The following is a 27673-nucleotide window of genomic DNA, read 5'->3' as shown; positions in this document are numbered from 1 at the left end:
GTGCGCGTGCAACGTGAACCAGTTTTTCTCGAGCGTGCAGCGAGCGGAGAGCTGTGTCCTTTGAAGAAATTACCACAGCGGTACTACAAGGGCCAGAAATTTGGCAATCTAGTCATTCTCAGTGCAAAAGTAGGCCGACTGGATGAAAGACCTATACAGTCAAACAGCAATGAAGCTTAATACTGACGGTAACTAAATATTTTTATAGCGTAATTCTGCTCTGACAAAAGTAATTAGCTAACGTGCCTCGCACATTTCTTGCCACTAGTGACTAGATGCAATTGTTTAAATTGTGTAACATTATTTTCGTTTAAAATAAAATTTGAAAAAAGAGAAACTAAAGTCACTATTAGTTACTAATTGTAAACTCTCACATAATGTATGAAACTCTTCAAACGGTTCTCTCTGACACTGGACTCGCTTTCTGGAGGACGACAGTTCAAGATCCTCACCCAGCCATCCTGATTTAGGTTTTCCACGATTTCCCTAAATCGCTTCAGGCAAATGCCGGGATAATTCCTTTGAAAGGGCACGGCCGACTTCCTTCCCTATCCTTTCATAATCCGATGGGACCGATGACCTCGCTGTTTGGTCCCATCAACCAATCCTCTCTGTTTCACTAGAACAATTGGACCTCTCCTTACAACGAAGACATGGACTTTCAGAAATGTATGTCCTTCCAGTATCAAATCGGATAGCAGTGCGTCCGACTCTTATTGTTTGGTCTCTGCAGAATGCTATAACAGGCACCGCTGGATAGGGAACTGCTACTACGGACACTACAGCGTCGGCTCGCGTTATGACGTCCTCGAGCGTTTTGCGCTGAGGCCGAAGCCTCAGTAGCAACTAAGTGATCGAGACGAAAAGATGAATAAATATGAAACTTCCTGGTCGCTTAAAACTATGTTACGGATCGAGACTTGGAACTCGGGACCTTCGTCTTACGCGGGCAAGTGCTCTACTGATTTGCCCGCAAAAGGCAAAGGTCCCGAATTCCGAGTCTCGGTCCGACCAGCAAGTTTCATTAAGAGCACAGTCCGCCGTAGAGGGAAAATTTCATTACGAATAAATTTACAGGTGCCTGCCTTGGACTAATTTTTTTTCTTTCTTCTATTACCCAAACATACTTCGCTGAACTTTCATAACATCAGTGGGCTTTTATTTTCTTTGTATAAAACAACAGGAAAAATGCTCTTCACTACTTGTACACCTACAAATTCGAGTTTCCAAGAAAGTATTTACAAATGTGAAAAACAATGCTTTTTTATATACCTTGCTACCATATGCCGTGGTTTTCCTGGTTTTTGTTACGTTTCACATCAAGTCGTCTTCCTTTCACAGTCTGTCATCAGCAACCATATAGAACTTGCAGCAGAAAAACGAAACCACAACAATGCCAGTCGTAAAGTTTCGAGCTAAACAATTTTTCTACTTTAAGTTCCATATGGCTGCAGACGATGAACAGTGAAAGGAAGACAACTGAAATACAAAGCACAACAGAGCGTGTACAAACACAGTATGTGATGGCAAAGAATAGATGTAAACACTGTTTAAATTTGTAAAAATTTTCTTTCCATCCTGGGTTTCCCATTGTTTAAAGACTTACTTAAGAATTTGAATTAGTTCAAATGGTTCAAATGGCTCTGAGCACTATGCGACTTAACTTCTGAGGTCATCAGTCGCCTAGAACCTAGAACTAATTAAACCTAACTAACCTAAGGACATCACACACATCCATGCCCGAGGCAGGATTCGAACCTGTGACCGTAGCGGTCGCTCGGTTCCAGACTGCAGCGCCGGGAACCGCACGGCCACTCCGGCCGGCTATTTGAATTAGTATGTATACAAGTAGTGACGAGTATTTTTCCTGCTGTTTGATGAAACATAATAAAAGCTCACTGGTCAAGCTCAAACTTCAGCGAAACCAGTCTGGGTAAGAGAAACAAAGAAAAAAATTGTTTTTGCTCCAGGCGGACCCCCTCCAAAAAAAAAAAAAAAAAAAAAAAAACATTTTTTAGCAGACACCAACAGAAGAGCTTCAACCTTATATTTTCAATGGAACTACGTTACAGACCTAACAAAAATGATATAGAAAACCTAGTACTTGGGAAACATCACGACGATGAGATGAGCTCATGGAAACTTCAAGCATGACTTTAGGACGATAATTAAGAGAGTTACTATTGTTAAGTTCATTACGACAGATTACGGAATTAACAGCAATTCAATCACTAGAGAGGTCAAATCATACGAAGCTGGTGACGTCAGTAAACACTACAAGCAACTTTTCAAAATTAAGGTGCATAACTAACTACAGACGCGTTTAGTAAACTACAACGGAATGTTCACTCTTCAGTAGAGTGTGCGCTGGCGTGAAACTTGCTGGCAAATTAAAAGAGTGTGCCGGACCGACACTTTGCCTTTCGCGGGCAAGTGCTCTGCCAAGTGACATGACTCACGACGCGTTCTCACACCTCAGAGTAGTTTGAAAGGTAGGGGACGAGGTACTGACGGAAGTAAAGCTGTGAGGACGAGTCGTGAGTCGTACTTGGGTCGCTAAGTTGGTAGCGTACTTACCCGCGAAAGGCAAAGGTTCTTTCTTCAAGTCTCGGTCGGGCGCACAGTTTTAATCTGCCAAGAAGTTTCGACTTGATTAAATATATTACTAGGTTATGGCGCGCGCATGTTGCTTTGTTCGGGCGCGCGCGCGTGTGTATGTGTGTGTGTATGTATGTGTGTGTGTGTGTGTGTGTGTGTGTGTGAACGCTTGTCCATCTGGATCTCCCACGTCAGTCAATTTTTATTTCTGGCCAACCACTGCATACACTATAATTTTGGACGAAATCGGTGATGACGATTAGGCGCGGTCCCATGTTAGTGAAAACGAGGCTAAAAGCTCACTCATCGCTTGGTCAGTTTTAATGGATGCACAGTCTAAGGAGTTTGTGGTCCAAAAACTTTATTTGAGTTTTATGATAGTGTGTCTCATTAATGGTTAGCAGTGAGGTTTCTTGCGTGGGAAGAACTAATAAGAGTCAATTGCGAAGGTCAGTTTTGGTATCTTGCATAATGTTGATTATGATGCTAATTCGAGTGCGCATCATTTGTCAGTTTTGAAATTAGTCAAACAAAATCTTGTTCACATGTTTGCTTCACACGTTACACGATCCAGCCACATTCATGTGGCCATCGCCTGTGTTCGACGTCAACGTGTAAAAACTATTCACAGACAGCAGGTAGCAGCACTAGCAGTAGAGGGTACATAATCGTGTAAGGGCCTGATCGTTGGCCTCCGAGCCAAGGGTGGGAGCATTTCCGAAACCGCTAAGTTTGTAAACTGTTCACGTGCCGCAGTAATCGAAGTATGCCGAGCATGGCACAATAGCGCTATCCAAAATCCGCACCGAGGCAACTCTGTGCATTACGTGCCGTAGATAACAGGGATGAAAGACGGTAGTGGAGATGTGCGCGGGCGAATAGACGTGCAACTGTTAAGCAGCTGCCCGCCCAGATGAACTAAGAGTTTACCAACAGCGTCTTCTCAACGACTATTCAGCGAGCGCTGCTGCGTATGGGCACCCGCAGCAGGGGCCTAGTTCACATGCACCCATGCTGACTGCTACTCATCGGCGACGAAGGCTGGAATTTACACGATAGTATCGCCACTGGGCGTCCGCTGAGCGGCGTGAGGTGGCCTTTTCAAAAAAATCACGTTTTATTCTCCATCTGACAGTTGGCCGTTGGCGTGTTGGAAACACCCTGCAACAATCGTCGGAAGGGCTCAGGGTGGAGGAGGGGGTGTTATGGTCTGGGGAATGTTTTCGTGCCACTCAAAGAGTGATCCTGTCATTTTGGAAAGCACAATGGATGACACAAGTATACCTGTATCCTTGGGGACCATCTGTTTGTGTTTCTTAGCACGATGGGCAGTGTAACGCGTCACAAGTTCACAGTGTACGTGCTTGCTTGGGAGAGCACCAGAACGAGTTTACCGCGCTCCCCTGGCCACCAAAGTTCTCGATTTAAGCGCAAGCCAGTATCTGTTGGATCCCCTCGATCGGGATGTTCGCACCACGGATCCTCAACGGAGAAACCCACAGCAGCTACCCACATCTACATCTACATCGATACTCTGCAACTCACATTTAAGTGCCTGGCAGAGGGTTCATCGAACCACCTTCACAATTCTCTATTATTCCCATCTCGTACAGCGCGCGGAAAGAGCGAACGAGTGCCGATTTCCCTTATTTTATCACGGTAATCGTTTCTCCCTATGTAGGTCGCCGTCAAAAAAATATTTTCGTAATCGGAGGAGAAAGTTGATGACTGGAATTTCGTGAAAAGATTCTCCCGCAACGAAAAACGGCTCTGTTTTAATTATGTCCATCCCAAACCCTGTATCATTTTAGTGACACTGTCTCCTCTTTCGTGATAATACAAAACTTGCTGTCTTTCTTCGAACTTTTTCTATGTACTCCGTCAATCCTATCTGGCAAGGATCCCACACCGCGCAGCAGTATTCTAAAACAATGCGGACAAGCTTGACGCAGGCAGTCTCCTTAGTAGATCTCTTTCACTACCTAAATGTCCTGCCAATTAAACGCAGTCTTTGGTTAGCCTTCCCCACAACATTTTCTGTGTGTTCGTTCCAATTTAAGTTGTTCATAATTGTAATTCCTAGGTATTTAGTTGAATTTAAGGCCTTCACATTTGACTGATTTGTATCGTGTAACCGAAGTTTAACGGATTCCTTTTAGCACTCATGTGGATGACCTCACACTTTTCGTTATTTGAGGTCAATTGCCAATTTTCGCACTAATATATATATATATATATATATATATATATATATATATATATATATATATATATATATATTCTAAATCGTTTTGCAATTTGTTTTCATCTTCTGATGACTTTACTAGTCGATAAACGACAGCGTCATCTGCAAACAACCTAAGACGGCTGCTCAGATTCTCTCCAAAGTCGTTTATATAAGTAAGAAACAGCAAAGGACCTATAACACTACCTTGCGAAACGCCAGAAATCACTTCTGGTTTACCCGACGACATCGTCAGTTACTACAAACTGTGACCTCTCTGACAGGAAATCACGGATCCTTCACATAACTGAGACGATATTCCACAAGCACGCAATTTCACGCACAACACTGGAGGCGGAATGGGTCCATATCAGTGTGACTGGACAGTGTATAGGGAAGTAAAATAGTATTGCCGAGTAGATACCCACAGTTTGTGAGTGCTGTGGGCACCGAGCGACCGTTATCGGCCCAGAACAGGAACTATGTGACAATTCCCCATATTGAGACATGTGTCAGTGTGTTTGCAAATAAGATACATTCGATGTTTTATAAAGACGCGACCAACACCCAAAATAATTTTATTGTAAGATAGAATTTATCTGTGAGAAGATGGCTCATGCCTGCAAGTTATGTAACAGGAATTTATTAATCATCAATGCAGTTTAATAATGTACAGCTCTTTAAATAAAACTTCATTAAAGAGCAAATTTATTGAGAGAATGTTGTTAGTTCGCCTAGTTTTTTAAACAGTTTCCTATGTGAGGTTCGCAAATAGGCATCAGATGTAAGTCTTACAAAGCGTTTCGGCAATGAAAACTTTGCGCTTATGTGCAGAATTGCCACAGAAAATTCTTCAACGAGATATTACCGAATGCTATCAAGCAAGTCCATTTTCTGGTGCCCGCATCAGCAATTACATGAAGCGTAAATATTACTGAAGCTAAGCGTTTGAGCACACCTACACGAGGAGTAGCCATTAAGTTTTTTCCCGCCCAACAATACCGTACTGCGCAGCTAAAGAAGCAAAAACTAGATGTTTCGTGCGGTATTTCGTTTCTGCAGCTGAATGTGATGAAACACTGCAATAATTCACACTGAGGTGACCGAAGCGTAGCAAAGCACGCCACCATTATTGGTCAGATGATCCAGAAGGACAAAGTGGAGACTCTGTGCTCGAAGATCGGCGTATCACAATGGAGAAAGTGAAAATAAGTCACGTATCAGTTTACGACATCGTGAACATGACAGAGGTTGCCACCCGCTGGAATCCGCGACTGTTCACTCCCGTTGAAGCAGCCCGCTGAACTGACGCAGTAGCGACAATCGTGTCAGGCCAACACAAATGATTTCTCTAGCCACCTAACCACCACGGACGAGTGTCAAATGTACCATTAGGACTCCAGGGAAAAGGAACGAAGCAAGCAGTGGAAACGTGTGGAATTACCACCGCCGAAAAGGGCGAAAACCAAAGCATCATCTAGGCAAGGTGACGCTGAGCGTTTTTTGCGACAGCCATGGCGTAGCGCTAACGGATTACGCTCGTAAGGTGTAAACCGTCTTAGGAGCATACTGCCGAAATCTTCTGACGAAGTTACGTGGGGTTGTCAAGAAGACGTGTCGCGAGAAGTCTTTCTGCTACACGATCCTAAGGAAATGCAATCCGAAAACAAAGGAAGTAGGTTACAGTACGCTTGTTCGCCCACTGCTTGAATACTGCTCAGCAGTGTGGGATCCATACCAGATAGGGTTGATAGAAGAGATAGAGAAGATCCAACGGAGAGCAGCGCGCTTCGTTACAGGATCATTTAGTAATCGCGAAAGCGTTACGGAGATGATAGATAAGCTCCAGTGGAAGACTCTGCAGGAGAGACGCTCAGTAGCTCGGTACGGGCTTTTGTTAAAGTTTCGAGAACATACCTTCACCGAAGAGTCAAGCAGTATATTGCTCCCTCCTACGTATATCTCGCGAAGAGACCATGAGGATAAAATCAGAGAGATTAGAGCCCACACAGAAGCATACCGACAATCCTTCTTTCCACGAACAATACAAGACTGGAATAGAAGAGAGAACCGATAGAGGTACTCAAGGTACCCTCCGCCACACACCGTCAGGTGGCTTGCGGAGTATGGATGCAGATGTAGACAACACCCCAGCTCACTCAGTGCAGGACAGAGTTACATATGCTACTTCTTTATTATATTTTTCCCCGCCCCATTTCGTTAACTCATGACATAGTACCCATTGATCATGACATGGTACCCAACGACTTCTCCTCTTCCTTCTTCCTCTTATTCTTATTCTTCTTCACTTAGATGAAGAAAGCACTGCATGGTAGGCATTTCCAGAATGAGGACGAGGTGATTTCGAGGTGAGTCGGTTCCAACTTAGACGAAGCAATTTCTACAAGCAAAGTCCTCTGGTGTAACATTTCGATTCTAAGGAATAACTACTAACCCAGTCAGGCCCTTGAAAGACGTTCGTGGGAACCCAAAACTATGTTTAGGTAGTTTTTAAGTATGGAACATTCCACTGTGCGCGCTTTGGCTTAACATATTTGCAGATGGGGAGTGGAAAGCTGTCGGCTCAAGTTATCGACAAGACGCGACGGGGAGAGTCCGTCTCCATTGCTGTGGAGGCCCGCTTATACTCTGGCGTTGCGACTGGGCGGTTCCTTGCCTTGAAAGTCACTGGGAAAGAGACGCGAGCAAAAATGTCAACGCGGAACAAATTAATATCAAAGCAGTGTACATACATGTTATGATCTATTGTTTGCTACGAAATATCAAAAATCTGTATAACCAGGAACAGTAAAAGTAATTGTACAGAGAATACACCGCGACTGCGATACACAACAGTTGTTGCAAAAAGGTTAGCAGCTTGAACAAATAGGAGCTCTCCTTCAGCGCCCGCCCAACTGGCTAAGCTCAAGTCTCACGGCACGGTCTAATGGCACTGCACATAGGTCCACTGAAGATGCTACCTTAAAGACGGGCGACTTCAAGTTGGCACTCACGCGCAGTCGGGTGACAGAAGTACACGGGGTGGAACCCCAAGCTGATTTCTTCGAGCTGACAATGAAAATTGTATCACCAGCCCTCTCAATTTTCTCGGACAAGCCCGTTTCCCCACAGACAGAACGCACAATAGTCGCAGCACCCGTGTACGGACCGTTGAGAAATCGCAGCCTGCAGCTGTCAAAAACCATAAGCACAGATTTGGATCGTAAGTGCGTGCAGGCATACGCAATGATTGGTCAGTAGTCCCACAGCTCCTTACACCCAGTGCGAGCGTACACTGGAAGACACAATCCACACGTTGTAGGAAGATGTTCAATTTGATTCTTTCGCGCGTCCTCGGTTCCAACCTGATGGAGCTTCAGAACACTATCCTATACGCCTTTCCCGAAATTCCTGTTTCACGAGCACCGCGACCATACGATCGGATCCCAGACACCAGTCGTGACTGTTAGGGCCCCAAGCCTCCCCCCTCCCCGCAAGAATTCTCGCTGCCCTTTGGCACCGTTGCAACAACACCGGCGTTGTTCGAACGAGTACAATAGAAGTTTCTGCAACAACGCAAGTCAATGACGGACCTTACTTCTGGTAGCATATGTTCCTTTCAAGAATGAAACGAAGTAATAATGACTCGATACACCTCCCTACGAACTCTAATTTCTCTGGATTTCTCGTCGCGGTCATGTCGCAAGACGTATGTGACGGGAAGTAATATGTTGCCCGCCTGCTCTTGGAGCATATGCTTTAAGGATTTCAGCAGTAAACCTGTGCGTGAAGCACGTCTTTCTTGTGAGTATGCCACTGGCGATTGTTGAACATTTCCGTAGCGCTCTAGCGCCTACTAAACGATCCCGTGACAAAACGCGTTGCTCTTAGTTGAATCTTTTCTATTTCTTTCTCTTTAATCTATTTTCGTAATCTCAAACTAATGAACAATACTTAATAATCGGCTGGAAAAACATCTTGTGCGCCATTTCTTTAATGGATGAATTAAATTTCCTTAAGATTCTCCAAATAAATCTCAGTCTCACATCCGCTTTTCCAGCAATCTGTTTTACGTGGTCATTCCACTTTAGGTCGATCTGAATGGTTACTCCTAGGTATTTAACGGTATTTACTGTTTCCATTACTTTGTCGCCCGTAAAGTTAGTGGAGCTCTTCGGCTATCTATAGGCAGTACTTCACAGCCATTCAAGTTGTGCATCAACCGCCTGCATCAATCACCAGTGCTTTGCAGGTCTTCCTGCCTTTCGCTTAATGTCTTCTGGAGCTACCTTCCCATAGACAACAACAGGTTCTGCACAGCCATCGAGCTTTCGAAGTTATCTGCTAGATCATTTACATACACGGCGTCTCGAAATTTACGATACTACTTTAAAGTGTTACAGCATCCAAACTAATTAAGATATTCACAATAAGTCTGACTCACGTGACACATTATCTTACAAAGTTTTTATGCCATTCAACCAATCTCAACATATGGTGGTAAGCACAAAATCCAGTTCATATTCAAGCTCCATCCACACTCGGCGCAACATATCCGCATCAACTGTGGCAAAGTCAGCAACGATTTGTTTCTTTAAGCCATTGATGTTGTCAACAGGTATTTGGTAGACTCTGTCCATGACATACTCCCATAGGAGGAAGTCCATCGGTGTACTGTCAGGCGAGCTCGCACGCCAGGGAACTGGACCACCCCTGTTAATCCGGCGGTCTGGAAACACCTGGTCTAGAATAGCAACACTTCCTGTTGCATATTTCTGTACCACTGGCATATCGACGTCCGCGAGAGTGGTTGGTTTCTATACAGTGTTTGGAAGTTGCTTTGATCCTGCGTGCCCTATTTGTTCTAAATAAATCATTCCACCACACACGGAGCCTTTTCCGAACTTTTTTCATTACGCTTCACTTACGACATCCTGGAACACACAGACACAAAACTTTTTAAGTCTGTCTGTCACATAAGCGTGAATATCTTCATTAGTTTGGAAGCTACAACACATCGAAGTTTATGCGTACCTTTTGAGACACCCTGAACAATGTAAACAGTTCCGGCCTTATAAACTCCCTAATGCGCTTCCAAAATTTCCTTTACACCTGTCGATTTTGTTCCGTTGAGAATGACGAGGTGTATCTGCAACGAAACCTTGAATCCAATCACAGGTGTGTTACGATATTCGGTGACTTCCTATTCGGTTCCCTAAACGACAGTCGAGGAACGCGGAGTCAACCTGGGCGCCTTTGTCTAGAGCACTATTAGATGTCATGGACGATGAGAGCAAGCAGTGCTTGGCAAGATATCTGCAGAATCCATGCAGAGTTTCATAATGGACGTGCCTGTCTGGTTGTGGGACGCCACGCTGAACAATTAATGTTACGTGTAGCACTTTTGCGCAGATAAACGAAATAATTTCAGAAATTTGTGTCTACTTGGAGTTTTACATCGATAGCAGACATTTTCGCTCCAAACTTTCGACTCGCTTATAATTATCGAAGCAGGGTTTCGCATCTCAAACTGATACGTTTACCCTCCTCCATAATCATGAAATTTTTTCATCATAACGGAAAGAGCCTGTATACTGCCGACGATCATAGACACACCAGACTTCTGAGTGGTACAGGTGGTATTATTCGTAGGTGTCCGCCTCCGCAGTTTAGAGATCAGCGCGGTTGATTGAAACGCAGGGAACCCCGGTTCGATTCCTGGTACTGCCACGGATTTGGAGGATTGATATGGGATGCACGTAGCCTCTTGAGGTGAACTGAGGAGCTGCTCGACCGATTAGTGGAGGTTCCAAGCTCAAGAAACCCAACAACGACAGGGAGAGCGGTGTGCTGACCACAAGCCCTTCCATACCGCACATCCAATGACGCTATTGGCAGAGGATGACAGGGCGGTCGATCGGGCCCAACTGGCTCGCCTAAGGTTAGAACGCGAAACTTTATTTATCACTGCTGCCCTAAACATGAATTCTTCAAAGCAAAGCAGGTTGCTGTATAAAGTGAATACGAAAGTTAACTTCAGCTATGCATATGTAACTTACATTCCTCACCACACGACATAGATTTATGTGGCAGTGGCAACGGCGTAAGGTCCTGTATTATTCAATACGTTTCTGCTTTAGTTAATCAAAATTAATTAATGATTATCTCCCAAGCGAGGAGGCACGAGGTTCATTACGGAGTGTCCTTGTGGTGCTATATGCGGTCGCGGGTGAGCAACATATTACCGTAGAGAACAGGACGTTAGTTGAAAAGTGAAAGTCGAAATTCGAGGAGTGCACGTATACAATGCTGTAAGAAACAATGCCTCGTGTGAACTGTCACGAACTACTTCCGACAATTATTCATTCTGAACCGGAGCAATATTCATATATCAGAGACATCAGACGACAGGAAGTGACTAAAACGAACTACGTAAATGCGTTACAGGATGGAGGAAACCTAGAGGCACTTGAAAAATAGCGCAAAAGTCAGAACAACAGTATCAGTGGTTTTCTTTTTATCGTTCCTCTCTACCCTCCATCGCTTCCCCCTTTTCCCAATATCTCGTTTCAAGTATGTCGTTCTTGTAAACATCGGAATTTTAGGTGTAGCAGACTAACAGTTAGAACCCCTAAAGATAGAAAAATCTCTCCTGAAACTACTTAGGCTGCAATCCTCCCAAAACACATGAATTAAAAAGTTTCTCCAGAACTTCTACGGCGGCGAAGAATAGTCCAAAACCCCACGACGGACTGGCAATAACAAAACAAAAATAAGAGAGAATGATGGCTTGACCCGAACAACGGGCACACGACGGAATGGCCTCCCAACCAAGTACTACTCTGTAAAAATAACGCTTTGCGCAAACACATGGAAGTATCCAACTAATATTAGGGCTATTACGAAGGGAAATCGAGCGACAAGTTCGCCGCTTAGCGCAGAACATTCCGCATGTTAAAATCGTCAGGGGGGACATCGGACGATTTCCAAGAACGAGGTTATCTGGGTCACGCGTCCTCTCTGAGCCAGGGCAAATCTTATAAGTTCTAGTGCTATCAACTATAAATATTTTGGCTAAAAAATCTTCAGAGCGGCATATTTTGGCCTGTGACAAAAAATAAGCCGTGCTATTGTTACAAGTGGTACCATTTTTAATTTAATGACTAAAATACCTGGAAAATAGGTCGTAGAAGAGTTTTGTACATCTCTCTCTTCGTACAACTACACTTCCCATAAAGCCGCCAAAGACTTGCAGTCTGGCATCTACACAGGGTGTTCCGGGAGGAAAGGTTATTAATCGGGGATATAACAGGAAGGAAGCAATAAAGTCTTATGAACTTGGGCTCTAAAATGCCTCTACGGTCTCCAACCGGATCACCAATGATTAAAATCAACGCGAAGTTTCCTGAGACCGGCGGAAGATTACGAAGAACCTAAAACCAGACTGGACCGTCGGAAGAAGACCTCAAATCAACACTGGATGGAGCGGAAAGGGAAACTAGCAGCAGGATGCGATGAAAACTGGGGCACCTGCAATGTGCTAAACAGTCTACGTACACTCTCAATAAATGGGGCTACCCCAAAAATTTTAACCTCTGCGAATGCGGAGCACTACAAACGACGCTTCACATGCACTCCTGCCCAGCACCCCGCCAAATGCGTTATTGAGGACCTTATAACAACAAAGTCAAATACAACTGAAGTCGCCCGTTTCTGGGCAAGAAACGTTTAGCTCTAGCTTAAAATCACGATATGTATTTCGTATTTTTATGTTTATTGTATTGTAATCTTCACATAGTTTTATGTCTACAATTCTAAGTTGCGTTTTTCGTATGTATTACATAGATGAGTTGACAGCGCGCCAGAATGCCATTCGAGGAGCCGGGGTCCGATTCCCGGCAGGTCGCAAATTTTCTCCGCTCTGGAACTGTGTTCTACACATTATAATATGTAACTTGGTCATGCTTCCGACACGAAGAAATACTCAGTTCTGCAAAAAGCAAAAAGTTGTAGTTAATAATTTTTCTACTGAAATTTGGACCTGAAGCTTATTTTCTGTTTGGCTACGTTTTGTAGGATGCTTTCTACGTTCCTAAATACCGGTAGCATGTCATCTGCAACTAAGTGACGCTATTGTGAGTTTGGCTGAGAGTTACCAACTAACTTCAAACGTAATTTTATTTCGCGACATATTTCGCGACAATGTTTTGCGATTACTTACAGTTATTTTCGAACCGAGGAGTATGCACATAAGCATCCAGAAGACTTGCTCGAAAGCAAATATTAACTTCGTGCACGTACACACCACTGGCACGTATGTAAATGACGAGTTGTAATTCGCTATGAGAAGTAGAACGGCCACGGTAGTGCAGCACTGTTGTTCGTGTGTAATGTTGTTAACATGCCTGGTAGGGTATATAAGGGGCGCGCACAGCGTCAGATGCTGAATGGTCGCTGTGAAGGACACGTAAATACCGCGTTAGGAAAACTTGACAGTCTGAAATGGGTCTTCATTATGTGTCTCCATTTACCTGGCTAGTCGACTCGCAATATCCAGCTTTGTGAGGCATTCGAATGTAACGGTGGTCCTACGTTGGACTACACAGATACGTGAGGGCAGGTATATTGCCACCGAGGTTCCAGGCAGCGTAGTCTCATCGCTACAAGGGAGGATCGCCGTACTGTGCATCAAGCACGTCGTAACCCCAACTAATACAACATTCTGTGTCATCCCACATCACTGGTTGAAGACTAGCAGCAACTGGAATAGCGAATTACGTCGCATGCGTAGCCTTCCGTTACCTGGGGGCCCTGCATTGCGTTCAGCGGTAACCAGCGTTTCTACACTACACCGTCCGCCTCCACAGCTGAGTGGTCAGCATGCCAGGATGCCATGCGACGAGCCAGGGTTCGATTCCCCGGCGGTCGGAAATTTTCTCCGCTTGGGAACTGGGCGTTGTGTTGTCATCATCATTTCACTCTCATTCACATGCAAGTCGCCGAAGTGGCGTCAACTAAAAAGACTTGCACCAGACGACCGGTCTACCCACACGCACATTTCACCGGATGACAATCGCCGGCGATTATGGCGGCGGGCTGGGAAGAGGTTCCATTCTTTCATTGTTTTGCATTGGCACAACGGCGGAACTCTGGCTTCATAGTGGGGGGAACCATCGAGTACGATCTCAGATTTTGGCTGACAGCACTACGGTACGACACGGACGTCCTGTGGCGTCCTAATTTTTTCAATAGAACAATGTTTGTCCACACATGGCACGAATCTCTATGAACTGTCCGTTATGCTGTGGTACTCCTACGGCCACGATCTGTTCCCAGTAGAACATGCATCAGACCAGCTCAGACGTCAGCTCCATCTCACTGCCAGTATCCAGTGTATCAAGGAGCAGTTACTAGAGAAATTGTGGCCAGTTCGCCTCAGTACAGGATAGAACGGCTTTACGACACCCTTCCCCACTGAATCAGGGCATGCATCCCGATCAGAGGGGGTACTACGTTACACTGTTAAGTGGGCTCATACTGCCAAGTTCTTTGCAAATTCCACTAAATTTTGTAAATACTGAAATAACATCATATACCCTTTCAACTCGTGAAGTTTCATTTAGTTTTTCTTATTCCCTTCCGGGTGCTGCACTTTTGTTTCTCAGGCAGTGTCCTTTCGCACAACAAAATTATGCTTGTAAGTAATTTGTTAACTCACGAACAAAAGTCACAATATTATTATTTTGTTGGAGATGACAAGCCACCGATATTCAGTAATGTTGAGAATGTTCTACAGAATAGAGCAATGCAGAAAATAAGCTGATAACGGCAACAGATATGAACAGAAGAGCCAAAGAAAGTGGCCCACCTGCCTAATTTCGTGTAGGGCTCAAGTGGGCACGCACAAGTGTCGGAACACGACGTGGCACGGACTCGACTAAAGCCTGAAGTAGTGATGCAGGGAACTGACACCATGAATCCTGCAAAGTTGTCAATACATCCGTAAGAGCACGAGGGGCTGGGGATCTCTTCTGAACAGCACGTTGCAAAGCATGCCAGATATGCTCAATAATGTTCATATCCGGGGAGTTTGGTGGCCAGCGGTAGTATTTAAACTCAGAAGAGTGTTCCTGGAGTCATTCTGTAACAATTCTGGACTTGTGGGATGTCGCATTCCCCTGCTGGAATTGCCCAAGTGCGTCGGAATGAACAATAGACATGAATGGATGCAGACGATCAGACAGAATGCTTACGTACGTGTCACCTGTCAGAATCGTATCTGGGGTCCCATATCACTCCAGCTGAACGCGCCCCACACCATTAGAGAGCCTCCACCAGCTTGAACCGACCCCGGCTGACATGCAGGGCCCATGGATTCATGAGGTTGTCTCCACACCCGCACCAGTCCATCCGCTCTATACAATCTGAAACGTGACACGTCTGACCAGGAAACATGTTTCCAGTCATCAACAGTCCAATGTCAGTGTTGACAGGTCCAGGCGAGGCGTAAAGCTTTGTGCCGTGCAGTAATCAAGGGTACACACGAGTGGGCCTTCGACTCCGAATCCCATATCGATTATGTTTCGTTGAACGGTTCGCACGCTGACACTTGTGGATGGTACAGTATTGAAATGTGCAACAATTTGCGGAAGGGTTACACTTCTGTTTGCCGGCCGCGGTGGCCGAGCGGTTCTAGGCGCTTCAGTCCGGAACCGCTAGACTGCTACGGTCGCAGGTTCGAATCCTGCCTCGGGCATGGATGTGTGTGATGTACTTACATTAGTTATGTTCAAGTAGTTCTAAGGTCTAGGGGACTCATTACCTCAGATGTTAAGTCCCATAGTGCTCGGAGCCATTTGAACCATTTGAACACTTCTGTCACACTGAACGATTCTCTTCAGTCGTCGTTCGTCCCGTTCTTGCAGGAACTTTTTCCGGTCTCAGGGATGTCAGAAATTTTATGTCTTACCGGACTGCCGATATTCACGGTACACTTGCGAAAGGCTCGTACCGGAAAATCCCCGCTTCATCGATTCCTCGGAGACACTTATTCCCATCGCTCGTGCGTCGACTGGTTCAAACTGATAACCTGCCATTTTAGCAGCAGTAACGGATCTAATAACTTCTTATATAGGCGTTGCCGACCGCAGCGCCGTATTCTATCTGCTTACACATCTCTGCATTTGAATACGCATGTCTATACCAGTTTCTTTGGCGCTTCAGTGTAGGCCTAAATTTCTTTCGAATAATTAATGCCTAAAACGGGTTTGAATTTTACAGACCTGAACAAAAGCAGCCACTAATAATACCACAAAGGTGCTGAAGTATGTTTCGGCATTAAAAAGATAAGCTCTCTGCGTAGTAGGCGGACCTGCATTCCCGTAATTGAGTCTGCAAGCACGGCTACTGCAAGAGCTTCAAGACCAAGATGATTGTGAACCAAGATGTTTACTTCAACATTCTCAAGGAGGAAGTGCTTCCCTTTTGCTCCATCTTCGTCACGATTACGTTGTGGACTCTGTTGTGTTCCAAGCTGACAACTGGTTTGATTATTCACATGCCTTCGCACCTCCACTGCCACGCTAAAATCAACCGATGGTAATCGCATAGTAAGTGTCTGGAGCTACGGGGAAAATGTGATACGTTGGAATAAAGACCCCTGCAATTTGGAAGCTCTACGGAATTTAAAAGGTTGACAGAAGTATGGAAACACCAGAGCCAGGACACATTATCATGCTTAATACGGTGCAGGAAAACCGTTGGCATTCGAAACAGCATCCAGTCATCTAGGAACGGATAAATACAGCTCTTGCGAGGTTTACGCGAGAATCTCATACCATTCTTCCTACAGATAGTGGCAAGTTCAGGTAATGATGATGGAAGTGGATAGCAATCACACACCTTTCTCTCCAATGTCGATCACAAAGGCTCAATCATACTGAGATCTGGTGACTCTGATGGTCAGGGGAGGGGAGATGCGACAATTGATCCTCGTCCTCACGAAACCAGCCTTGGACAATGCGAGCTGTGTGAACAGGCGCCCTATCGTCTTGGAACACAGCATCACCATGAGATGGACCTGATCACCCAGAAACGGCCACATAATCTTTTTCAGTAATGCTACCTTGCACAGCAACTACGTAACCCACGGAAAAGCACAATACAGATAGGCAAATCATATCCGAGCCCCCGCCGCGCTTCACTCTTGAGTTGTAAACTCAACCCAAAGTTGGAAACTGAAACAAGATTCATCCGACCAAATGACCTCCTCGCACTGTTGTATCGTCCATGTTTTATTGCTTCAGCGTCATGTTTACCTGTTACTGGCAAATTGTATCGCTAATGTGTGATTTTGGAATTCCAGCTCACCCTGCATTTCATTGCTTATAAAGCTTCCTTCGTTACTGAAAGGGTTCGCGAATGTAACATTCAGTTCTGCAGTGACTTTTGCAGCTGTCGTCTCCTTATTTTTCATCACAAACCTCTTCAGCGGCCGTTTGCAACGATCGCTCAACACATACTTCCGCGCGCTGTGACTTAGTGGATATTTTTCCGCTCTCCCTGTATGCGATATAAATTTTCGGTTATGGTGCCTCATGAAACATCAAATACGAAGGTCATTCCAAAAGAAATGCACACTATTTTCGTAAAAATACAGTTTTCATTCTGCATGTGTGAAAATTTTAGTGTGTAGATAAGTCCTTCCCGCTTGTTTTCAAACTTAGTTCAACCTGTTCCCGTGAGTGGCGCCGTCACAGCATGTCTTCAAGATGGCTGCTACACTTGACGTCCGACAGAAGCAACGTGCTGTCATAGAATTCCTGTGCTGTGAAAACGAGACAGTGGGAAACAGCCACAAGAGGTTGAAAAAGGTGTATGGAGATGATGCTGTCGATCGCGGTACAGTTAGTTGGTGGGCAAGCAGGTTACGTGATGAAAGCGGGCACGGCAGTATTGACGACTGTCCTCGCAGCGGCAGGCCTCGTACTGCACACACTCCAGACAATGTGCAGAGAGTTAACGAATTGGTGACTGCTGACAGACGCATCACAGTGAACGAATTGTCACGCCACGTTGCAGAATAGTGAAAGTGTTGGCGTTAAAAAAGGTTTGTGCCAGGTGGGTTCCCAGGATGTTGACAGTGGCTCACAAAGAAACAAGAAAAACGGCATGCAGCGAACTTTTGGATCAGTACGAAAATGGTGGAGATGAATTTCTTGGAGGAATTGTGACAGGTGATGAAACATGGGTCCATCATTTTTCACCAGAGACGAAGAGGCAATCAGTGGAGTGGCATCATGCAAATTCACCCGAGAAAATCAAAATTCAAAACCGCACCTTCTGCTGGAAAAGTTATGGCTATGATGTTTTTAGATTCCGAAGGACTCTTGCTTGTGGACATCTTGCCAAGTGGAACCACCATAAATTCTGATGCATATGTGACTACACTGAAGAAGCTTCAAGCTCGGCTGAGTCGTGTTCGACCACATTGGCAAAAGCAAGATGTTTTGCTGTTGCACGACAATGCACGGCCACATGTCAGTCAAAAAACCATGGGGGCGATCACTAAACTCAGATGGACAACACTGAAACACGCGACTTACAGTCCTGACCCGGCTCCATGTGACTATCATCTCTTTGGGAAACTGAGAGACTCTCTTCGTGGAACAAGGTTTGCAGATGATGACTCCCTTGTGCACGCTGCCAAAAAGTGGCTCCAACAGGATGGTCCAGAATTTTACCGCGCGGGTATAGAGGCGCTGGTTCCAAGACGGTGTAAGGCAGTTGAGAGGGGTGGAAATTATGTGGAGAAAAGAAGACATTGTTCCTATGGGATGTATCTACAGACTGTAAAACTTTCAAACATGTGGAATAAAAGATGGATTTTTTTTAAAAAAAGTGTGCATTTCTTTTGGAGTGACCGTCGTACTTCGGCTACCTTGGTTACGGAAGCGCCCACCACACGAGCACCAACAATTTGCCCACGTTCCTGTATCACGCACTCACACCTACGCAGGACACTGTCGTGACCACGACTGACACTTGCAACGTATCGAGGACGTTGCACAGGCGCCGTCCGTGGTCAGATTCAAGAGCGCAACCTGCAGGCTCGTCCAGCATCTGCATTTATGTTCAAGCAAGAACTTGTCATGGTGTTTCCATATTTTTGCTCCTTAATTGTCAATGAGTGGCTTGAGCGGCATACGGCATACCTGAGGCAACGTACGGATTCTGTTCACCGCCGAACTGCGGTCACTGTCAAGGTCTGAGGCGGTGTTAGCGTGGTACCTGCGCTTTGCACGTTTAATTCGCAGAAAGCCCTCTCACAGAGAGTACAGCGGCTAGACACGCCGGATGTCACGCAGCTGCTACGCTACGCAGGCAGGGCAGACGTACGCACCTGGCGAACAGCCGGAAGCGGCGGAAGAGGCGCGGCCGTCGCTGGGAGCCGTCTCGATGTTACGCCGCAGCTCCTCGTGGTCCTCCGGCCGCGTGATGTTGTACAGCGACTGTCCCAGCAGGTCGTTCTGGAACACAACGACAGTGCTGCCTGTGCAATCGGAATTAGCGGATCCTTCTTGTAGTCGTTGTCGTCGTCGTCGTATTAAAATGGTACTAGTGAACGCACAAACACTTCGCCATTGCTAAATATATCTGGACATTGGATCTCCTTCTCACCCCCCTCTTGGTCCATCTACTCCTCCTTCCCCTTATCTCTGCCCATCATCTCCTCCTCTCCCTCTCTTTGACCACTTCCTCCTTCCCCCCTCTGTTCCCATCTCTGCTTCACCCTCTTCCATTACCGCTTGCCCACCACCACTCTACGCCTTTCACCTGCCTCATGTATCCCTCTTTCCTTCCCTCTCTCCGTTCGTTTCCTCCTAGTCCTCGCTCTGTCCACTCCCTCCTCTATCCATCTTAACCATTCCCCCCAGCCATGCTCATCGGCACATGTAGCCCCTGCACAAATAAATAAAGCAGGCTCATACTGCTTATCCCACAAGACGTCCGTCATTCAGAGCAGGCTTTCAGGGACTTGAGAATCATTTATTTACCCCTGACATCCAGCCTGCCATGCAAAGCACGTCGATAAAACAGACCGATAACTACAACACAACAAAGCGACTGTTGTGCAGAGCAGCTAGAAGGTAATAAACCCCAATGTGCTGATACTGATGAGGCCTTCTGTTTCTGGGCAAATATGTCTGAATGTTTATTAAGAGTATTGCGCAAAATTTTCAAGTGTGTAAACCTCTTCCACATCCACTTTGTGCTACTTACTGTCCCCAAGCCTTGCTCCCACTCTACAATTTTCACCCCCCCCCCCCCCCCCACACACACACACTTCGCTCCATCACTACAATGACGATTCCCTGGTGCTCTGAATACATCCCATCAACCAATCTTTCCTTTTAATCAAGTTTTGCGGTATATTTCTTTCCTTCCCATTTCTATTTACTACTTGTTCATTAGTTACCCAAACTGCCCATCTAACATTCAGCACTGTTGTTGTTGTTGTTGTTGTTGTGGTCTTCAGTCCTGAGACTGGTTTGATGCAGCTCTCCATGCTACTCTATCCTGTGCAAGCTTTTTCATCTCCCAGTACCTACTGCAACCTACATCCTTCTGAATCTGCTCAGCACTGTTATGCAGCTCATATTTCAAAAGTTTCTGTTGTCTTCTTGTCTGACCTTTTTAACATCCATATTTCACTTCCCTACAAATACCTTCAGAATAGACTTTAAATTTATAGCTGATGTTGAAAAATATCTCTTTGTTTCAGAAATGCTTTACTTGCTATTGGCGGACTGTATTTTATATCCCCTCTGGTTCTGCCATGATTATTTTACCGCCCAAATACGAAAACTCGTCTACACTGTGAGTGTCCTATTTCATAATCTCATTCCCCCGACATCAATTGATTTAATAAGTCTACATTCTATTACCCTTGTTTCACTTCTGATATTGTTTTCAAGACATTTGGTTCAACTGCTGTTCCAAGTTAGCAGACCCTGAAAAAATTACCATGTTATACTGTAGGTGTTCTAATCTATGCTTCATCTGTTGATCCAAATGCAAAGTCAGCAAGAGAAAATGATATTTTTTGTGGTAGAAATTTCAAATTCAAGAAGGCGTCCTCTCCAGAAGAAATCTTCTTGATCTCTATGAATACATAAAAGCGCAATATGCAGTGGCTGCATAATAAGAACATTAGGCACTTAAAGAAAGAGTCTGAAAATGAGACAGCTACGCACAATGCAGGGTTCCCTGTACAGGAATGCACTGTGTATTAAGTATTTGGAAGATTTTTAGCCAACCCATGTTGGAAAATGTTCCATCAGTGATCACATTTGCGTTCACGACGTGCGTGACTCTGATGACAGAATAAAAAAGCTTCGCACGCAACGATCGATGACGGTGAGGTTTGTAAACATCTGCTGCTCCTCCTCGACGTCCTTAAGAATTCAGTCTCATAAAGCAGGAAATTAAAGACTCTCTTATTTAAAAATTAATACCACAGTTATTGAAAACATTACTTAACCGTACTGACGAAAATGGAATACCTGATTTTCAGACATAATCCGAGTAAAATACTGGGAAAATTGATATTTGATTGGGCTAGCAAAAGTGATTCTAAAATTTGGTTTTCGAATTTGGATTGTCATCGCTGAGCCACATGTAAATGACTATCATCTTCTTTTGTTCTCAAGCCGTAGATAGATCGGCAGCAATTCTCCTGCTCAATTTTTCAGAAGTCTCTTCCGTTCATAATATACGGTCAATTTGGGAACTTGATTTATCTGCCTTGATCTTCCTTGAGCATTCTTCCCAGACAATTTCCTTTCTATTAATTTCACAATGATAGAAGGAAGGAAGATCAGAGTTTAAAGTTCTATCGACAGAGAGATCACCAGAGACCACAAGCTCGGATTAAGGAAAGATTGAGAAGGAAATCAGCCGTGCTTTTTTAAAAAAAAGCATCCCGATTTACGGATGCGATTTGGGAACTCACTGAAAAACTGAATATGAATATCCAGACGCGGATATGAGCAGTCATCCTCCCGAATGTGAATCCAGTGTGCTAACCAATGCGCAACCTCACTCGGTAATTTCTCAGTGAAAGGGGAATATCTGTGTATGGAATTAACCCAACAGCCTCTCCGTCCCTTGATAGTCCTCCACAACAATCTTTTCTCTCCTACGTTCTTGCAGACTTCTTCATTGGTTATTCTCTTTGCCCTTGAAATCATTACGAAACAAGTTTTTACATACTGTATCTTGGCGTTTAAACCAATATTTTTACATGTTAGTAGTTTCTTGTTGTAGTTGAATGCTGTTTCAGCTTGTGCAATTCTACATTTAATCTCCTACCATGCTCTACTATCCTACGTTATTCTGCTACCCATATGGTTGAAGCTGGTGACTTGCTTCAGAATCGCTCTGTTCAGACTCAGGTTTACTACTGTTGGGAAGATTTCGGTTTTCTTCTTCTTATTTATTTTCATATCATATCTTTCTGAAAATACCTTGTTCATGCCTTCTATGGTCTTCTGGAGACTGATTTCAGTTCTGGTTAACACTGCTATGTGTTGTTGTGTTGTGGTCCTGAGCCCAGAGACTGGTTTGATGCAGCTCTCCATGCTACTCTATCCTGTGCAAGCATATTCGTCTCCGAGTAGCTACTGCAACCTACATCCTTCAGAATCTGCTTAGTGTATTCATCTCTTGGTCTCCCTCTACGATTTTTACCCTCTACGCTTCCCTCCAAAATTGGTGATCCTTTGATGTCTCAGAATGTATCATACCAACCGACCCCGTCTTCTAAATTGCAACAGCAAGTCTAAACCTTTTATTTTTTTTTTCCTGGCTGTGTCTGTGTGCCCTTCCTTCGGCTGTTCCCCATAACGGCCGGGATTTCCAACTCCCTGGCAGAGGAACTCTTAGAAGTTTGCCGGGATCCAGCAAGCCGAAACATAAAATGACCAATCCCACTTGGCTCCATATTCTGATTGACTGGAAGACCTAAAGGTGAGACAGTTTCGTGGAACTATTTGGAGACACCGAAACTGAGGAGTCAGTATGCGGCCTCGTACATTCAGGAGGACGCGTGCTCAACTGTTTGGCCATACAAACTTAGGTTTTCAGTAATTTTCCTGAATCACTTAAGGCAAGTGCCGAGATGGTTCCTTTGGAAACGATATGATCGATTTTTCTTCCCATCCTTCCGTAATTCGAGCATCTGCTCCGTCTATAATGACCTCTCTGTCGATGGGACGTTAAGCTCTAGTCTTCCAAAACTCGTGTGCCCTCTATGGTGGAGGTGGTGATTTTACAGTGCATTTCAAAAGTCCGGAGTTGGTGATACTCAGCGATCAACCCAGTTACCTCTAAAATGAAGATGATTTTCACGACAGGCAGCGTGGCTCGCTCGGTAGCTTTGGCAAGTGGTAATCGGGTTCTTGTTTCTATTTTATGCAACCCGCAACGCCTTCAAAAACCAAGTGCAAGAGTTTCATATTCTCTCGCTCGCTACACGCAAACTATTACTTCTACAGGGAAGATGAACAGGATCTCTTTGGAGGACATTTAATGTAGTTAAATTTTGTACGTATTTCTTGAATAACTAGAAAACTATAGCCTCGAGCGAAAAGTATCCCAGAACAAAATTTAACTACATTAAATGTCGAACAAAAAGGTCCTGTTCATTTTTTTTCTGCAAGCCTAATAGTTGGCATGTAGAGAACGAGCGACAGAATATGTAACTGTCGCGCTTGGTTCTTGAAGGTGTTGTTAGTTGCACGAAACACATAGGGAGGGGCAGCTCAATCACCCAGAATAAAATATTGTTAACAAACATTATTTAAATTAAAAAAGTTTTAAACTTATTAACATCTTTTATAATATATCGATAAATGAGAGGTTATATTTGCACTGAAGATTGGAATTTTGCCGGTGGTATGTTGCTAGAAAACTAGAAAAATTGCGTCGTTCATGAAAATGTGTAACTAGCGTATATTTGATGAACTTCATCTTTAAATGATGTAGGAAAAAATAAAACCACAAGCAAGATTCGAACGAGCGATCCATCGGCTGCCCGAGTAGCATTCTCCAACGCTACCTTGTGAAACACGCTGCCTGTTGCGAAAGTTAATGTTCCTCAAGATCCTCGGAAAACTTGACAGTCGATTTTCTCGAGAATTTTCAGAGAGCTGCATAGGACTGCTTTTGTAGATTGACTTTCGAGTTCTGAACTTCATGTACCATAAATATAAAAGATTACAAAAATCCGAGTGCCGCCTGGTCTCCTTGTTAGTGCATTACGAAAGAAAGAGAGAGAGAGAGAGAGAGAGAGGGGGGGGGGGGGGGGGGGAGTTGTAAGGGCTTTCCCATGCGCAGGCGTGGAACTCTGCTCACGCGTGTCAGTGTCTTTATCGGTGATTGTTGAAGATTAATGAGCGTGCAGTTGCTCAATAAAAAGAGAGATCTCAGGGTAGAATGAGAGCCGTTAGCTAGCTGGAGGTGGTGTTGGATAAAAGTGACGAGCTTGGCTAGGGTTGTTCAGGCCAATAAATAACACTTTTCTCCGTCCAAATTTGAGAGTGATGTTTTTGTGTGACTCTTTCCCTTTGGACTTTGAACTGTTTTCCTGTTTGCAGTTGTGGTGATTATCGTGTGGAACTGTTGGCGGTGAACACATTCCTGTCCAGTGGTCGCTTCTCGGAATATTTCCTGAAAGTGGTTAGACGGTTGCAGGCTTCTGATTATTGACTCTGGAGTTGCGAATTTAGCCCTGTCTCGCGGATCGAAGAGAAGCAAGCGACCCTTACTCACACTGGCTTTGCATGTGTGCCAGTGCAGAGAACTAATGCGGGTGGTACGCCAGCAAATTTTAGAATTACATAAAGTTGTCTGCGTCGTGCGCAGCAGTTCGCCGAGAGTGACTTTGCGCGACAGCACGGGAGCACAGAGGCGCGGACGAAATGAACGTGTCCACGCATAGTTATTTCTTCGGCATGCCTAGCTCTCCATTCTTTTATTACATTCTCAATTGTTGATGAGAAATGGCAACAGGCTGCATTCCTGCCCGACATTTTTATTTACTCGTGCGAAATATGCGTCACCGTCTAATCTTTTGATAACTGCTGAATGAGTCCTGTGAAGCTGTCGGATTATTACCCAGCGTAATACCCAGTGAGTACGAAAGGCGAGGATGTTGCCTCCAGCGACGCCACAGCCGCGTGAGATTGTGAGCTGCTGGCGAGCCTTGGCGCAGCGGAGGTTGCGGTAGGCGGCTTCCTCCCACGGTGGGTGGCCCGCTATCAGGCGTTCACCTCGACGCGCCCTCCGCTTCCCTGCCGACTCCCGAGATAAGTGCCGCTTCACACACAGCTTCTCCTGCCTGCATACTGCTTGCGTTGCGCCACACTCCCTTCGCTAGGTGGCACGGGGCGCCGTAATACTCTAAACTGTCTCAACGTTTGCTCTCTTATTGCCCGGTTACAGTTATAATCATCCAAGTCTCCGGGCATCAGGGGAAACTCTTGGTTCTCTTACTAACTGGCATTCCTTGCCTCGGTTGTAATTCAGTCACGTCACTTCTTCGAAAGACTTTACCCACGGATATATAAGCAACACAGGCCAGAGAGGACGAGACACGGAAAATATATTCGGAATCGAAGTTGTATATTAACGCGTGTGTAATTCAGTGATAAGCATACAGAAATGCGTAGTAGCTTAATGTTCCCCCTCTTCCTTAGCCTTATTTCCTCCATAAAGCGTCCGCTGTTCTCATTATTTGGCCCATCTACTATTTCAGTACTGTATTGGTCGCTGCTCCACCGGCAATATGTCGGGAATGTATAAGATCTACTTTTATCTTAATTCTGACACCGCATGCTTTTCCTGACACTGAAGTCGTCACTTAACCAGCCCAGGATTTGCCTAAACGAGCATGGCAAACGGCCGAAAAACCACACCCAGGCTGGCGGTTGTACCAGTTACGGTCGTTAACCCTGCAAGTGCCAAAGCACTTTCACTAACGGATACTACCACCGAGGGGTAGTGGTGTTGCTGGTAGTTTAACAACATACGTTTCAAAGAGACACTGATGTATAAGCAGATTCCAGACCCTGAAAATTCTTTTAATGCTGTTATGCGTTGCGTAGGACATTTGTTGTGAAAGGCTGTGTCTACTACTAAGGGGGAGGGGGGGGTTAAGTTTAACGTCAAAATACAAAAGAATTATAATTATAGAATTAGGTACAAGATACAAGATGACAAACAAAATTTCCAGTTGGAGTCATGTATGGCAGCTAGCCCTAAATGTGAAAAAAAATGTAAGTTAATGTGGATGAGTAGACAAAACAAACCCGTGATGTTCGGATATGGTCCTTTAAATATTTGGGCGTAACGTTGCGAAGCGATTAAGTGGAACGAGCACGTGAAAACTGTGGTAGGGAAGGCAAGTGGTCGATATCGGGTTATTGGGAGAATTTTAGGAAAGAGTGGTTCACCTGTAAAGGAGGACGTTTGTATGCATATAGGACGTTGGTACGACCTATAGTTCAGTACTGCTCCAGTGTTTGTCATGCGTACCAGGTGGGATTGAAGGAAGACATCGAAGCAATTTAGAGGCGGGCTGCTAGATTTTTTACCGGTAGGTTCAAACAACACATAAGTGTTACGGGAAATGCTTCGGGAACTCAAGTGGGAATCCCTGCATGGAGGGCGGCGTTCTTTTCGAGAAACACTACTGAGAAAATTTAGGGAACCGGCATTTGAAGCTGAGAGCCGAACGATTCTACCACCGCAGATATATCGCGCGTAAGGACCACGAAGAAACTGGAGCTCATAAGCAGGCGTACAGACAGTCGATTTTTCCTCGCTCTACTTGTGAGTGGAAAGGAGGCGAAATGACAAGTAGCTGTACAGGGTACCCTACGCCACGCACCTTACGGTGGCTTGTGGAGTATCTATGCAGATGTAGAAGATAAGAAAAGCTACGCATAAAGTGCCACCTAGCCTCCTCGCACGGGTCTATATCGTTAGGGTTAACCCTCAAAATACCAAAAGTCGGTGTGGAGTGGGGATTACTTTATGCCCACACTTTGTAAATGCTGCTGTCTAGTAGTGTAATTTATATTGAAAAATTTAAAAAGCACTGTTTTTAATGAATTATTTTACCAAATTCCGTAACTGTTCTGAATTTTTCAGTAAAACGTAACCCGAAAAATTAAGTGTTAGTAGTGAAAGCGACTTTTCGCAAAAATGTGATATTCCTATCTTCAAGATCAGGACCCTCGTTACACATCTATATATCTTAAAAAAAGTATATTGTGAAAAAAATTTACAGTTAACGAAATTTGTATTGTGGAAAATTGTTTTGTAGTGCTCATGAAGTACCTCTAGGTTATGCCAGTTGGTCTCCTCTCCCGGTAAATTAGAAGTTCCAGTCCGAGTTTACAAGCACAGCGTCGGATAGGGGCACTACGGCAAGGAGGCAGAGTTGGTGTTTGCCACGATTGTGGGTTCCGATAGCTCGGCTGAAGTCTGGTGATACTAAGCACATAGTTGTATATGGAGTCCTAACGTTGTTCAAATGGCTCTGACCACTGTGGGACTTGACATCAGTGGTCATCAGTCCTCTAGAACTTAGAACTACTTAAACCTAACTAACCTAAGAACATCACACACATCCATGCCCGAGGCAGGATTCGAACCTGCGACCGTAGTGGTCACGCGGTTCCAGATTGAAGCGCCTAGAAACGCACGGCCACACCGCCCGGCCCTAACGTTGTTGCTCGCCGTTTCTGGTTATTGCATTGGCCACAGTTAAGGTACAGACTTGGG

General features: G+C 44.9%; 1 protein-coding gene across 3 annotated transcripts in view; it reads right to left on the bottom strand.

Moving 5' to 3' along the window:
- LOC124796417 overlaps positions 1 to 27673 on the bottom strand; it is a 523416-nt gene that overhangs the window by 94902 nt on the left and 400841 nt on the right. For all 3 annotated transcript variants that reach the window (XM_047260593.1, XM_047260592.1, XM_047260594.1), the window contains exon 5: positions 19224 to 19350. In XM_047260593.1, the coding sequence (XP_047116549.1) occupies positions 19224 to 19350 (127 nt within the window). The remainder of the gene's footprint in view (positions 1 to 19223; positions 19351 to 27673) is intronic.

Source organism: Schistocerca piceifrons, chromosome 4 (assembly GCF_021461385.2).
Source record: "Schistocerca piceifrons isolate TAMUIC-IGC-003096 chromosome 4, iqSchPice1.1, whole genome shotgun sequence".
NCBI classification, from domain to species: Eukaryota; Metazoa; Arthropoda; class Insecta; order Orthoptera; family Acrididae; genus Schistocerca; species Schistocerca piceifrons.
Note: the sequence above shows the minus strand (reverse complement) of the source record. Positions and strands in the feature narration are given on the sequence as shown.